At 36.4% G+C, this 13,351-nt stretch overlaps 2 protein-coding genes across 2 annotated transcripts; one reads left to right on the top strand and one right to left on the bottom strand.

The window, feature by feature from the left end:
• The first annotated feature begins 1,092 nt into the window (after nucleotides 1-1,092).
• On the top strand, nucleotides 1,093-7,521 carry LOC124636275 (CLIP domain-containing serine protease 14D-like). Its single transcript, XM_047172304.1, has 9 exons — nucleotides 1,093-1,340; nucleotides 2,521-2,582; nucleotides 2,851-2,942; nucleotides 3,820-4,007; nucleotides 4,792-4,900; nucleotides 5,391-5,572; nucleotides 6,039-6,139; nucleotides 6,540-6,722; nucleotides 6,990-7,521. Exons 1-9 carry the CDS (start codon nucleotides 1,268-1,270, stop codon nucleotides 7,098-7,100), a joined length of 1,101 nt encoding a protein of 366 aa, XP_047028260.1. The 5' UTR covers nucleotides 1,093-1,267; the 3' UTR covers nucleotides 7,101-7,521.
• Nucleotides 7,522-7,585: 64 nt separating this feature from the next.
• On the bottom strand, nucleotides 7,586-11,607 carry LOC124636278 (gamma-interferon-inducible lysosomal thiol reductase-like). Its single transcript, XM_047172309.1, has 5 exons — nucleotides 11,135-11,607; nucleotides 9,224-9,355; nucleotides 8,696-8,869; nucleotides 8,092-8,229; nucleotides 7,586-7,735 (listed from the first exon to the last, which is right to left on the bottom strand). The coding sequence occupies exons 1-5, from the start codon at nucleotides 11,207-11,209 to the stop codon at nucleotides 7,616-7,618; spliced, it is 639 nt and encodes a 212-aa protein (XP_047028265.1). The 5' UTR covers nucleotides 11,210-11,607; the 3' UTR covers nucleotides 7,586-7,615.
• Nucleotides 11,608-13,351: the final 1,744 nt, after the last annotated feature.

Raw genomic sequence — 13,351 nt, 5'->3', positions numbered from 1 at the left:
ATCAGGTCTTCTATTTCTGGGAACGAAGACATTGTTAAGAGTCCAGTGTCCGTAGCCCAATGATGTGAACGACACCGCGTTACACAAAAACGTAACACAATAAACTATGTAATAAAAACTGATTTTGCAAAGATTAGAACCGACACGCTTCGTTCGCAATGTTCCTTGTGAATCGTAGACGGCCGTACTTTGTACATCTATTTTGCTGGATGGGCAGCTTTTAATGGATTGGTATGAAACTGTTATGTTAGATTCTTTAATAATAGGATATAATTTATCATTGCAATATATCATTTAGTTAACACCTATGTTATTGAATAAATGTGTTAGCAATAATAGTAGATAAAATACGATACGATACATGGGAAGGCTTTCTTTTGTTTATCATATACAAATGATTGAATAATTTGTTCCTGTCTAATATTCTACTATAATTTATGGATTTTACCAGTGGTTTGTATTGTGCATATGCGTGAATTAAAGACTCCATAGTAATAGAAACGCGCGGGAGCAGCGCGATTCTATTTTCTGGCGGTTGGGTTGCGGTAATCGCGCGGCTTGATTAACCGCGCGGTTATGTCTGAACGATTACTAACTAACTCATATAAATAAGACCCGCGCGATTTCCATGCGATTCTATAATCGCGCGGTTCCCGCCGTGTCTGAACTAGCGCTTAATGTCAGTGAATAGGTGTGAATGCCTGCATCAATCTGAGGCAAACGTTTGTAGCGGTGAATCATGTTACCGCATAGGTTGTCAACTGTTTTTAATATTTTATAACTTTGCGATTAAAAACTTGATATAAGTATGTATAAGCATATTATTATATCAAGCATACTCTTTAATAGGTTTAAGCAGATGTTAAAATAATTATTCTTAATTGAGCTTAAAAAAGAGCCCCGTTTTCTTCATCCATTATAGTATTTTCTACTTTATCAAAAAAATCTGTAAATATGTATGTAACCCTACACTTCTGTAACAATTAATTATCTTAAAAATAAAATAAAATCTTCGTTTTTAGTAAATACCTGAACTGAATTACCAAAGATTCACAACCTCTGAACCGCGTCGGTCGAAATGGAAGCTCTCTACCGCATCATTTTTGTTGTGTTCCATCTAACGATGCTGACGGCTACCCATCATTGTTCATCATTATCGCTAAAATAAATTAAAGTTAAAGAATATAAAATTGTGGGGAATGTTTCGTGAACTTTAGGACTTTTAGGAGTTTTTTGTATTAATTTTATTTATAAGTGCAAAAAAATAATGATGGCTATCAAAGTGTGTTGTTTTGTGCTATTTTTAAGTGTTTTCCAGTGGACTAATGCTCAATTTGGAAGTAAGTATATTTTAGATAAATATTTTTTTGGTATGTTGTTTTTAAATATAGGCTATCATATGAAATCATAATTTAACATGAATTAATGTAGAGTATTGTTTAAACTTAAGTTCAATTATTGAGAGGCTTGGATTTGCTTTGTTTCAAATAACTTGCGAGGCATAGCATCATTTTTTTATAGCATGAACTTTGTAGAGTTCAGACTAATTATACCTTCATTTGAACCCTACAATTGTGTTTATGTTAATTTTAATTACACCTCGTGCGTTTGCTGCCTTCAGTGAACGCAATTTTATATCTGGCATTTTGATTTAATTATGCTGTAAGTAAATAATAAAAATATTATAAAGAATTAAATATAATTAAAAATATTTATAAAGATGACTTAGATTATAAAGTTTTGCCTTATTATAATTTGTAACAGAGCAGATACAATTGTGTGTACCTGCCCAACCTACGTAACTTGCGCTACTACTTCTACGTAATTTAAGACAGGTAGTAAGATATTCGTGCTGCGTAAAATTTTGTCGAATGAAAACGTGGAGACGAATTGGGAAAATTGTACAAAGATTTAAAAAAAAAAATTTCTTCTATTACGCGATATAGGTTTTCCTGAAAACTCCGTTTGGCCTATAGTAATTTCCCATGTCATGTCATTTGAACAAATGATGCACCCAATAATTGCAGGTGCCCGATGACACAATAGACAGCCTCGATCAGGCCACGCTATGAAATGATAACATCATTTATTTGTATCAAGGCCATGTTTGATGGCAAACTACCAGAGCAACTGATGGTTTATATACCAATTAAGTTAAAAAATATTGAATTAAAGTAACCCGGGGTAAAGCTCTCGAAAGAAATTTTCCTATGTAGGTAGAATGTTGAATAGTGTTAAGCAGTTACAACTACAGGTACCTATTGGAAAAAGTTTGTTACCTCGGTGTTTTCAGACTGTCCTGTGAATTAAATATTTACGAAAAACAGATATTGTTTAACCATTGTTTCTGCATCGCGGGAAGGGAAAGGGTTAACATTACCTATAAACAATGTCGTAATATGTTGTTATTGATATTAATATGTTGTATTTCTAACAAAGTACGGCGTGTCCTTTACATAGCCTTCGAACATTAAAAAAAGTAGCATAATATTAATTAAATAAACGTTTACGTACTTTCAGGTATAGGTTTAAGTGTTGGGATGGGAGGGATCAAAAGCGAGGACGATCTTCTAAGTGTCCGAGTGAGTTCATGGTTTTATTTCATTTTGTTTTGTTTATCATCATCATATATCCCGATTTTATTTGGGATCTACTTAAATATTCTTCTTTCATATTTCTCTATCTGAATTCGTCCCGCAAGTATCTACCATTACCTTTCGAGTCATGTTTCTTTCACACAATCAATCCGTCTTTTTCGTAATGTGATCCTCATTTTAAACCTGAACCTTTTTTCATGACACACATGGTATGCCCTACGTTTAGAGTTTATCTATCACCGTCTCCTTTCAGGGTCCCTGTCCACAAAACACAACATGTGTACCAGTCAGTTCTTGTCCACTGATAGAAGATCTCATGGACTTCTCTTGTTTTTCATCAGATAGGTAAGTAAAGTAAAATTCTCAGTGAAAGCCAAGCAAAACATCATTATGTACTCACCCTTTCTCCAGATTTAAATATTTTGTTCTTTAAGGCATCGTTCAGACCAGACGTATTGTTGGCCGCTGACTGTGAGCGCGCGTTACGCAGTTTATTGCCTTTCCATATATATTGAAATTGTCGTTCACACCGAACCGACTATACGCTATTACGTCGTCTGTTGTCGCTGACTCTCAGTGGCCGATTATTTTACTACGCGACTATGCACGGCGGACGCGGATTGGCTACGCGGACGCAGTTGCCGAATAGCGCCGCTCCGCCGTTGAGAAACAAACTTCAATGAGGACAGACGTGACACGTGACACCTCGCGATGTTCGACACCGAAAAGTTTATTGCAGAAGTACATTCTAGAGAATGTATTTGGAATGCGAATTCAGAAGAATCTAGTGATAGAAACTTACGAAGATGCGCTTGGGAAGACATAGCATCTGTTATGTATGAAGATTGGGGGGTTCAAATACTGAGCTCTTTTATGTGTAGAATAGTCAGCCGCTCAGCGTACGCATCTAGTGTGAACCTACACGAGCCTTTTCTTTTGTTCACACATGTAGCGCATCGTACGCTATAGCTTACTGTCGGTTTGGTGAGTACGCTTACTGCAGATTGAGTCGACGTTCACACTGGGGCAGACAGTGAGTATACTCACAGTAAGCGGCGGACAATACGTTTGGTGTGAACAATCCCTTACGGAGGATTTCAATAACCAGTCAGCCGTTGATTTGCGATCAGAAATTGAGTTTTGACATTTTCTACAAACAATTCCTAATCGCAAAACACTGGATAGGTATATCAGTAATTGAAATCCGCAATAACTATTCCAGATATTTCCACCGACTCAACCAACTAATATGCGGCAATGTAAATGATGAGGACTATGTCTGCTGTCCTTCTTGTGACTGTGGGAAGGTCTTCCAAGATGGTATGGAGCAGTGTGGCCAGAGTATGGTCAGGGGAGTTGAATACAGTGGCCTTGGGAGTCAGCCTTGGACTGCTAGAGTTGGGTTCACACGTAAGTACGGGTAGCAGATTTACATTGCTATTAGTAATTCATCGAGTGGGTTGTACTGGGGCTAGTGAGCTGTTTAGGGTGTGTCTAGACGCTGCAGCAGAGCAAAATACCCACTCGCGATATTTTAACTTAACTTGCCCCAGCTACATGCACCGTGAAGACGCACCCTTATGGCAAAATGTATAACTTATTGATTAGTTTGGATGTTTTTGTCAAACAAAGCCAGAAATCTCACCGAATTTTCACATAAATACAAATACATTGTTGCTTCTCATTATGGGAAACAGTAATCTTGTGAGATGAGTGAGAGTAAGTTTGTTCGCGGTTTTCATTCATGTTTATCATAATATCATTATTTCATGTTTTCAAGCAATACGTGTACGCAGATTTTTTCCCAAGAATCTTCGTCATTTTAAAGACTGATAATATTTCCCGTAAGCAATTTGTTGTTTTCGTATCGTGATTTTGAGGTTTCCCATTGAATACCTATATAAATCGTCTAGGTCTAGAACGTTATTGTAAGGAAATAAGTACAAACAAATAACTATGTATGTAGAAGGATAATATGCGGATGATGTATAAATCAATGGTATATTCTAATAGGCGGTTAGCCATACCCCGAGGCTTCAAATTAGTGTCATTGTTGACTGGGATTTTCCTTACACTGATGCTAAACTTATTATTATCTTGTCCTACCTATTCAAATTCGTTCGTAACAACTAACCTATATTTTAGAGTTAGTTCTTAGAATTAATAGAACATTTTTTTTTGTTGTTTGCTTCAGACAAAGAGACAGGTAACGTGAGGTTTGCGTGCAGCGGCTCCATCATAGGAAAACGTGTGATATTGACAGCCGCACATTGCGCCCTTGCTAAACCAGAAGGATATAAATTGTGAGTACCTTCCTATCTTTTGTTGTTTTATAACTTGTTTTTATTTTAGTACTGGCTTTAGTGCTAGTCCATTACCTATCTTTCTTCAAGATGATGCTTTTTAAACCTAGGACTAAAGGTGGATACTTCTTAAGACCACGTTAGGTGGTCATGTCTCATAGATCTGATCATATAGTTCCCATTTGAATGATACCATTCTATAATACTAGATCGCCACTATTTTCGTTTGCGAATAAATCGTAATGGGTAGAATTTTCTACAATCATACCAAATACCTCGAGCAACAGGCACTGGATTGTTTTTTTTTTGTAAAGGCCATAAGTAAACTACTTATATTTGATCTTTGTTATAATTCTCTCCTCCAATATGGACTAACTTACGCCCAAGGTGCAATCCGTTCTCATAAAACTCAGTTTTTGTTAAATTTTTCAAGGGCCTCATCAACTGCCTTACAGAATCTAATCAAAAGTAAAAACTTTTTCCCCTTAAGATCAACGGTGGTGTTAGGTGAATGGGACATTGGCCGGAGCCCCGACTGCAATGACTTCTTCTGCGCGCCTCCGACTCAAGCCATCAAAGTGGAGAACGTTATCGTACACCCAGGTTACGAGCAGAAGATATTCAGGCATGATATAGCGCTTATCATTCTGAAGGATGAAATTAAATATTCAGGTATGCTTGTATTATTTCCACAGCTTAAAATATATTCTCTTGTTCGGTATCTCATTTTTATTTCTTTCCTAGATGGGAATAATTAGGCTTTATAGTCCCGACCGTCGAATTACTTAAAGCTTCGTCCTAATATCTGAATCGGCCCTCCATTATTTATTTTAGATTAAAAAAAGTTTTTACTATCTTGAATGTTAACTGTGCAATACGCCAAGCTAAGAAACCAAAAGATAAGCATAAAGATATATTTTTGAAAGCATTTTGTATCATTCCTATATTTACTCCTAGAAAATTCCGCTTAAAATTGAAATCTCTCATGCTAGATACAATTATCATAAATATGAAATTCATTCCAACATTGACCTTCACATTGCCCTTGAACGCAAGTTTGTTGACTGACAGCCTGATAGCCAACATCCTGCTGCCACTCACCCTTCCATATCATCATCATCATTTTTCTCTTTCCCAGTGACAGCAGCTCCGATCTGTTTGAATGATAAGCCGGAAATCATACTGAATGAACGAGCTTCACTCGTTGGTTGGGGCAAACTCTCCGGTCAAAACAACGTGGTGGGTTGATAGTCATCTGTTCGTAATTATAATGTCGTATCATGTATCAAGCTAATTGTTTTGCTCTTGAATTCGACCGTGATTGTTGGAGAGTAATTTCGATGGGACGGTGAATTTGATGGTATCATTTGTCCTGTCAATCTTGCTGTTTCCGTGGATCAAGTAATGATTGAGGAAAATTATGTAATAGACAATGCAGAATAATATGTATCTCTATATTATGGTCAAGAGTTTAACACTAGCTCTTCATAACCCTTTATTGCGCCTAACGTAATATGAATATGTTACTGTATCGTTCTTGTGTTGTCTCAATTAACTGTTTTAGGCAAGGCACCTGTACTTTAATCTTAAAAGCATAATCATTAATTTCAAATGTAGTCAATAATATTTTAAACGCCAGGTAAGCCGACAACAACAGCTGGAAGTCCCACTAGTTCCCCTAGAGGACTGTGAACGTGTCTTCGGGGAGTCGGTACCAGTGAACGAAGGACAACTCTGCGCAGGAGGGGAAGAGGGGAAAGATGCTTGTTCAGGTTTCGGGGGAGCTCCTCTACTGTTGTTTAGAGATGGAAAATATGTGCAGGTGAGAGAGACCTCGGTGTCTGTTGTTATATTTTTACCTTATCCTTGAAATTGAATGGTAGAACCTATCTGTAGCAATTAAAATTTGTGATCGTTCAAAATAATTGTAGTAGTAGTTTCGTTTAATATATACAATATTTTGTAACTTGAACTATTATATAGGAAACAGCTAGGAGAGATGAAATAGTAATTAGGTTTCTTCAAGCCAAATGGTGTTCCATTAAATTATGAAGGATCTGCTTTTCACAGGTTTCTCATTAATTTTCAGGTCGGCATCGTATCTTTCGGCTCTGAGAACTGCGGCAGTGAAGGAGTACCAAGCGTGTACACGAATATTGCTCACTATTATAGATGGATCGTCGACAATTCTCCTTCGTAACCTTTTTGAAATATATCTACAAAAATGCAAGTAATTGTCGCCTAGTCACGAAAATATGGTGTTTTATAGAATGACTCCGAAATCATTTTGGATCCATCTAAAGGGCTTATTACACTTGACTAAATTCAGTAGCCTAATTAGGTTTCTAAATGATTTAATGCTACCTTCCTAAATGCGATTACATTTTTCTGAATTTTGTGACTGAATCATTTAGACGACTGAATTCAGTCAAGTGTAATAAGCCCTTAACTTAAAATATTATTGCCGTCAATATTGCTCCTGCTCTCTCTCTCTCTGGTTGTGATAACAGAATACAATTTTAAAACACATTAACTCGTAGATTGTGATTGAAATTAGTGGAAAAGATTAATTTACTTGACTTAATCGTGTAGAATTTTAGGAAATAAAGAATTTACATGAATTAAATCTTTATATTCTGCTTTTCTTATGAGGGGTACATACGACAGTAAGAAAAAATGCAAATGATTGGTAAAATGTATAAATTTATTGTTCGTTTAAAGGAGTATGTAGCGTAACATTGAATGGTAGTGCGCGCAAGGACCTTCTCTGATTACTGTGCATAACGTTGCTGTCAAGTCTCTCAATGAAGAATCTTGATCAATTTGTTTGAATACCTGTAGACAAATAATATTATAGAAACGTGCTTAATTATATGTCACAATCACTTTTTAGTAGGCGACTGCAGAATTTAGGAGTTTTAATGTAAGTTGAACTTTTTGATCATGTGTTAAGTTTTGAATGTATCTAGATTATTTCCTTGCGTAACATCAGAAATAGGAGGATGTACTCTTTATAATAAGGACATGGCCAGCATTAGCTATAGTTGGGACACTGGCTCATTAGAGGTATCACAATTTTGTTATAATACTGTTTCATACGGTTCTTCTTCTTATTAGGCTGCAATTCTCTGCAAAAATAATACACAGGTAAAATAAAAATCTTCGCGGTTCCTTAAAAAATATGGTCTTACCCCATTGAGAGTAGTAGTTGGTATAAATCTAGGCCTTATCTGATTGGTCAGGTATTCAGCTTCGAGTTGCAGTGATCTGCCTCTCGACCTGATACAGTCTTGCACATCAGACGGTCTCAGGCCTGCTTCGACGACGCACTGAAATGATGCGCATCAGTGTTAATAAATAAGCATTCAACAATGAACATATAGGTTAAAGTATCAATGGGGATTTGCAAAAGATAATTGTTAGCAAAGTCTTGGGGTGGTCACCAAATTGTAATAGAATTCAGTACACGACTATGGTCGTGAAATAAATAGGAAAGTACTGCTGATGGCCAGCGTTTTCTGTCAACAGAATGGATAGACATTCATTTATATTGTAAAAACGTGACCAGTATTTTGGCTCGCTTTTGACACCTTATGCTTAAAGGCAACAATGCACTAAAGATTGCAAAAAGTGAATGATAGGATAGCAAGATCGGTGACCGTAGAATTGAGTATGTGGACAATTTTTAAAGCATTGACTTTGAAAGTATAACATCATAAGCGAAGAACACCATCTCGAAGAAATCGTGGATTTGATACTTGAAATAGCGACTAAAATTAGCAGGAACACTCTTACCCGCATGTCGTTCCTAGTTCCAGCTTCTGTTTGCATTTCGCAGTTGACATAAGAAACCTTTTCCACGTCGTTTCGCTCCTGCATGAGATCCAACGCGCAGCTCTGCACCATATTACCGGCACATTCTGAAGGCCCGTGCTGACATTTGAATCCATTACGACCTCTGTCTATACTCTGAAATGTTTTTAACAGGTAATAAATGTTCCTAATAAGTACTGTAACTGAGTAGTAATTCCATAAACTTTATCATGTTAAAACTTGACAAAGTCAGGTCATTGTGGCTGTCATTTGAACATCTTTGGTAGAAGTTATGGGTAGTAAGAAGCCAGAAAGTCTGACAACCAGTCATACCAACGGGTATCGGAGTGCACGGGTAACTGTGTCGAGGAGGTCAGACAGGTATTAGCTCCATGTAAAACACTGGTACTGAGCTGCATCCGGTTAGACTTGAAGCCGACCCCAACATAGTTTGGAAAAAGGCTCGGGAGATAATCTTAAGTTGTATCTGAAATCACTAGGGGTACTTACATGAGCTTTTCCAAAGGGTACAAGTTTTAGTCTTATATATTTGTGGAGCAAGTTAACAGCCGGCTGCAGTTGATCCCTTACGAAGTATCTACTGTCCGGACACTTGCTCTCGTAATATACGGTTACGAGGACCTGGAATATAAAATAATTATTATTTATAAACTAGAAGTTGCAAATTTTTCTATAGTATCCAACATCGCGGTTCGTTCTCAGGCGTAAACGATCCATAATAAGTGGCGTAAACATGTTGTCTTTTGCTCTCTGCCCAACGCCTTGAATCTAAAACCTTGATGTTATGTTCAGTAACACAAACATTCAAAGTAACACATGTGGTATAAATAACTGTTAGGATCAAAGTAGCGGGTGCAGGACAACTTTCACTGTTCCAGATTGAATGAGAAGTTGACCTCAGCTTACTGGCATGTGGTATGTATGTGCTGCCAAATACACACGCCTTAATGCCTTTGAAAGGCGCTATTTGGGTACCTACTCCTAATAAGTGGGTCACCTAACAAATTCAATCAAAAAAGATTTATAGTTCTATTCTATATTTTGGAGTACCTCAGGGTTGCACCCTGGGTCCACTTTCCGTAAAAAAAACTTTTCTATTGTGTAGTAAAGTGAATTTTAACAGTAAAAAATACATATTATTGATAGCATGATTTCGATGCTAACTATCATCCAGGATGATTTAAGAAACTGCATATGATTACCCTTATAGAAAGCCTCGGTCATATCTCGTCAGAATAAGTAATTTGACTCTTAAATGAGTTTCCAATTCGTTACACCTATTTTTCATGTACTTAAATAATTATTTACTTATTAGTCACGGACATAAGAGGTAATTATGCGCTGGCACGTGGATAATGCCTTCAAGTTGTACCTATTGTAGGAAAAGGTAGATAAATCAGTAGTTTATGAAAGTATTGTTATAGCAAACATGTAGCAATTTTAACTAGCAGACTGATAAATTGTGTCATAACTAAACAGAATGTTGCTAAGCTGTACAACAATAGGTATTGAAATCGATTTAACACAAGTATACCTTCTCATCTCTTAGGTTTTCTGCAGTTAATAGTTTTAATAGACAGGCATTCGACCCATAAGAAGTTGCCTGATATAAGAACAGCATGATTGTTACAATTAACAAACACAATTCATTAATCAAGAAAAAGTTAATAAGTCAATTGTTACACGGATCGCAAAAAGCTGACCAGAGAAAATTGGCGCAAAAACTGCTTATTGTGATAATTTTCTCATGAGCAGTGGTACGTAGTATGGTTCGGATTAAATTACTTAAATTGTTTAGGTACTCTTTATAACTTTTCAGTAACAATGTAAACTGAATTTCATGGCTGCATCAAATTTGATCTAATTTCAAACTGGCTGGTATTTCCCGCGGTTTCACCTACTATTGCAGGCAGGTAGTTATTAAGACCTTTACCGTTACTTTTGGTTCAGTTTTTATTTTAAAAGTTGTTGATTTAGCTGTTAATGTGAATTAAAAATAAATTCAATGAATTAGGGAGAAGTGAAGTTTCACTTTCTACTTGAGCAGATACATGTTTAACCAGTAGGTCATTCGTTTCAAATACTCAACATGTTTATTCTAAATATAAACTAGAAAATCTCTCTAGCAGAGGAGAAAACTACATACTGAAGTATACATATTCCATGTTGAAGATAATTTACAAATATTTATCACGGTCTTGGTCTGAACCATGCTTAGGCAACAATGGAAGATGCTCTTCCCGAAAACGTTCGGTTACATCCGATATCGTTATTGTTTGCGAAAGTAAACTATATTGAAGACCAAACTATATTGTTCGGACGAGAATTAAATAATCGACGCTACGACACGTTTGGGTACGGTGATGATTCCGTGCAAAATAAATTTAAATACATTTTTACCTTTTGTCGTGATGCATCGCCGACCCGATTCCACGCGAAAATAAACAGGAGCACTATCTGAATTAAACGTAACATAATTGTACTTTGAATAAATGATAATTTGTTTTAAAAAAATCAAGAGTGCCGTTGCCGCGTTATGTTTGGGTACTGTGTACCATTTGTGTAAATATTTGCGAGTAAACGTGACTTTCGCGGCCGGCTCGTACCCGGACCAACGTACGTGTGATCAACTCACACGATGTGCTTTTAAACGCGGACAACGCGTATATATTGCTATGATAGACAGGTACCGATAAGTTTTCAATTAAACTTTTAACCCTATAGTGGACGCGCTATTCTTTTTGATTGGGAAATAGGCCCTCTTAAAATGTAGCGTTTACCTTCTCCTTTCAATATGCGTATTACAATAATAATATTATCTTTATCTATTCTTAACTGGAATACTGAAAAATCGATAATTGAAGAGTCTGAAAATAACCATTAAATGTCACTATATAACGGACAATTCGTATGTAACCATGGCAACGCTTATACCATAGAGATTTGTATTTATTTACGTGAAACCGCTTTGGATTGAAATAGCAGCAGCATGTGCAGTCGCTCTCAGTTGACCGATTTCATGCATTCAATGCAAGTAGCAGTCGGCAGCTAGCTTTTAAAACGTACTTACCTTTAAGTAGCAAAACAAATCGTTTTTGTTTATATTATAGGAACCGCAGAAGATTTCTTTAATATTTATTTTTAGTCCAAATAATAAAAATGAATTCAAAAAACTTTTATTGATATAAGCAAAGGATTACGGCGCTTCTTCAGGATAGATTTTTAAATAATTGTGATAACGATTACCTACACATTTGATATTTTGTGGTCCATAAAAATTGACTCCTTTACCAGCGGCAGCGCCATACCTAAGCTGGCGTTTTTCCGTAGCTCCACCTCTTATTATTGTGGGATCCAATTATTAGGGAATAATCGACATGTATGTTATGTATGCATGAATGCATGTATGCATGAATAGAGTATTAAAGAACGTATTACGAAGATCACGGGCAACTAAAATATTGTATAAGCCGCAACGGTGTTTGGTTAGGTTAGGGAAAGTGGTTTACATAAGTTAAGAAAACAGGGATCTAGCTACTATGTGTCAGTGACAAACCCCGGGTGCCGGGAATCTATTCGATTTCTGTAACGAACGGATGATGATTTAACAGTAACATAAGTGGATAAAGCCTAGTGTTCAGTGCAGTAAACTGGCGATAAAAAGTTTCTCCCATTTCTTTTAATGTGTATAGTTTTGGTAAGTGCTCAGTATTTTCATACGATTCCATAGTGATTTATATTTCGTCACTTCTTCAATGTTTACCATGTAGTCCCCCGTTCCTTGTGCTAGCAACTCCGCACGTCCTTTAGATTGTTTACCTATACTTACAACTACCTACCCTTTTTCGTGCGCCGCAACAGACGGAAAAGTGAAAAGTGCTTTTCTGTTACTTCGTCATCATCATGTCATACCGAAGCGTAAAGTAGAAGACAAGATCGAAAGATACAAGAAAAAAAATAAGTACTAATAGTTTAATCTAACCTGGTGTTAAATTGTTAAACATTTTTATACGTTCCTATTTGTGTACGTAACACAACTATTTTTAACTTCACTTGGAAGTTCGTATAATCATCTATTATTATTTGCAAACTCATTAATGTTGTTCCTACGGATATTGGTACCTACTCACGTATTTCTATGGGGCGAGATGGCCGATCGTCTGAATGTCCAATTTCTCTTTAAAGATGCCGTTCGTAGTAGGTAATTTCTTCGTCGCGTCAAAGGAAGCCACCAATACTGAAATACAATTTCACTTTTAGCTAGATACTTGGTATTAACACAAAGATAGTACACTTCATTCATAACACAATTAGTACCTGTAATCTAGTCGGTCACTGTTTTTTGATACACTCTTGTAACCAATAAAAAAATTTAAAAGGTGAAAGAGTCAGAGTTTGTTCTCAAAACGCGAGATTGTAAAAGGGATTCTTCCAAATAATGTAAGAGTTTTCTCAATTGCAAGAAAAAAATACAGTAAATAAGCACCTAGTCTATGTTTGCTAAACTCACCATGGGATGACACGGTAGCTAAAGTAGATGAATGCAGTGCGTACTTCTCGTTCTTTGCTTACCAATTCTCCAGTTGTACGTACAAAGAGTAAATGATAGCTCCCGAC

This window comes from Helicoverpa zea, chromosome 14, assembly GCF_022581195.2.
Source record: "Helicoverpa zea isolate HzStark_Cry1AcR chromosome 14, ilHelZeax1.1, whole genome shotgun sequence".
NCBI classification, from domain to species: Eukaryota; Metazoa; Arthropoda; class Insecta; order Lepidoptera; family Noctuidae; genus Helicoverpa; species Helicoverpa zea.
This window is presented reverse-complemented; position numbering and strand designations above follow the sequence as displayed.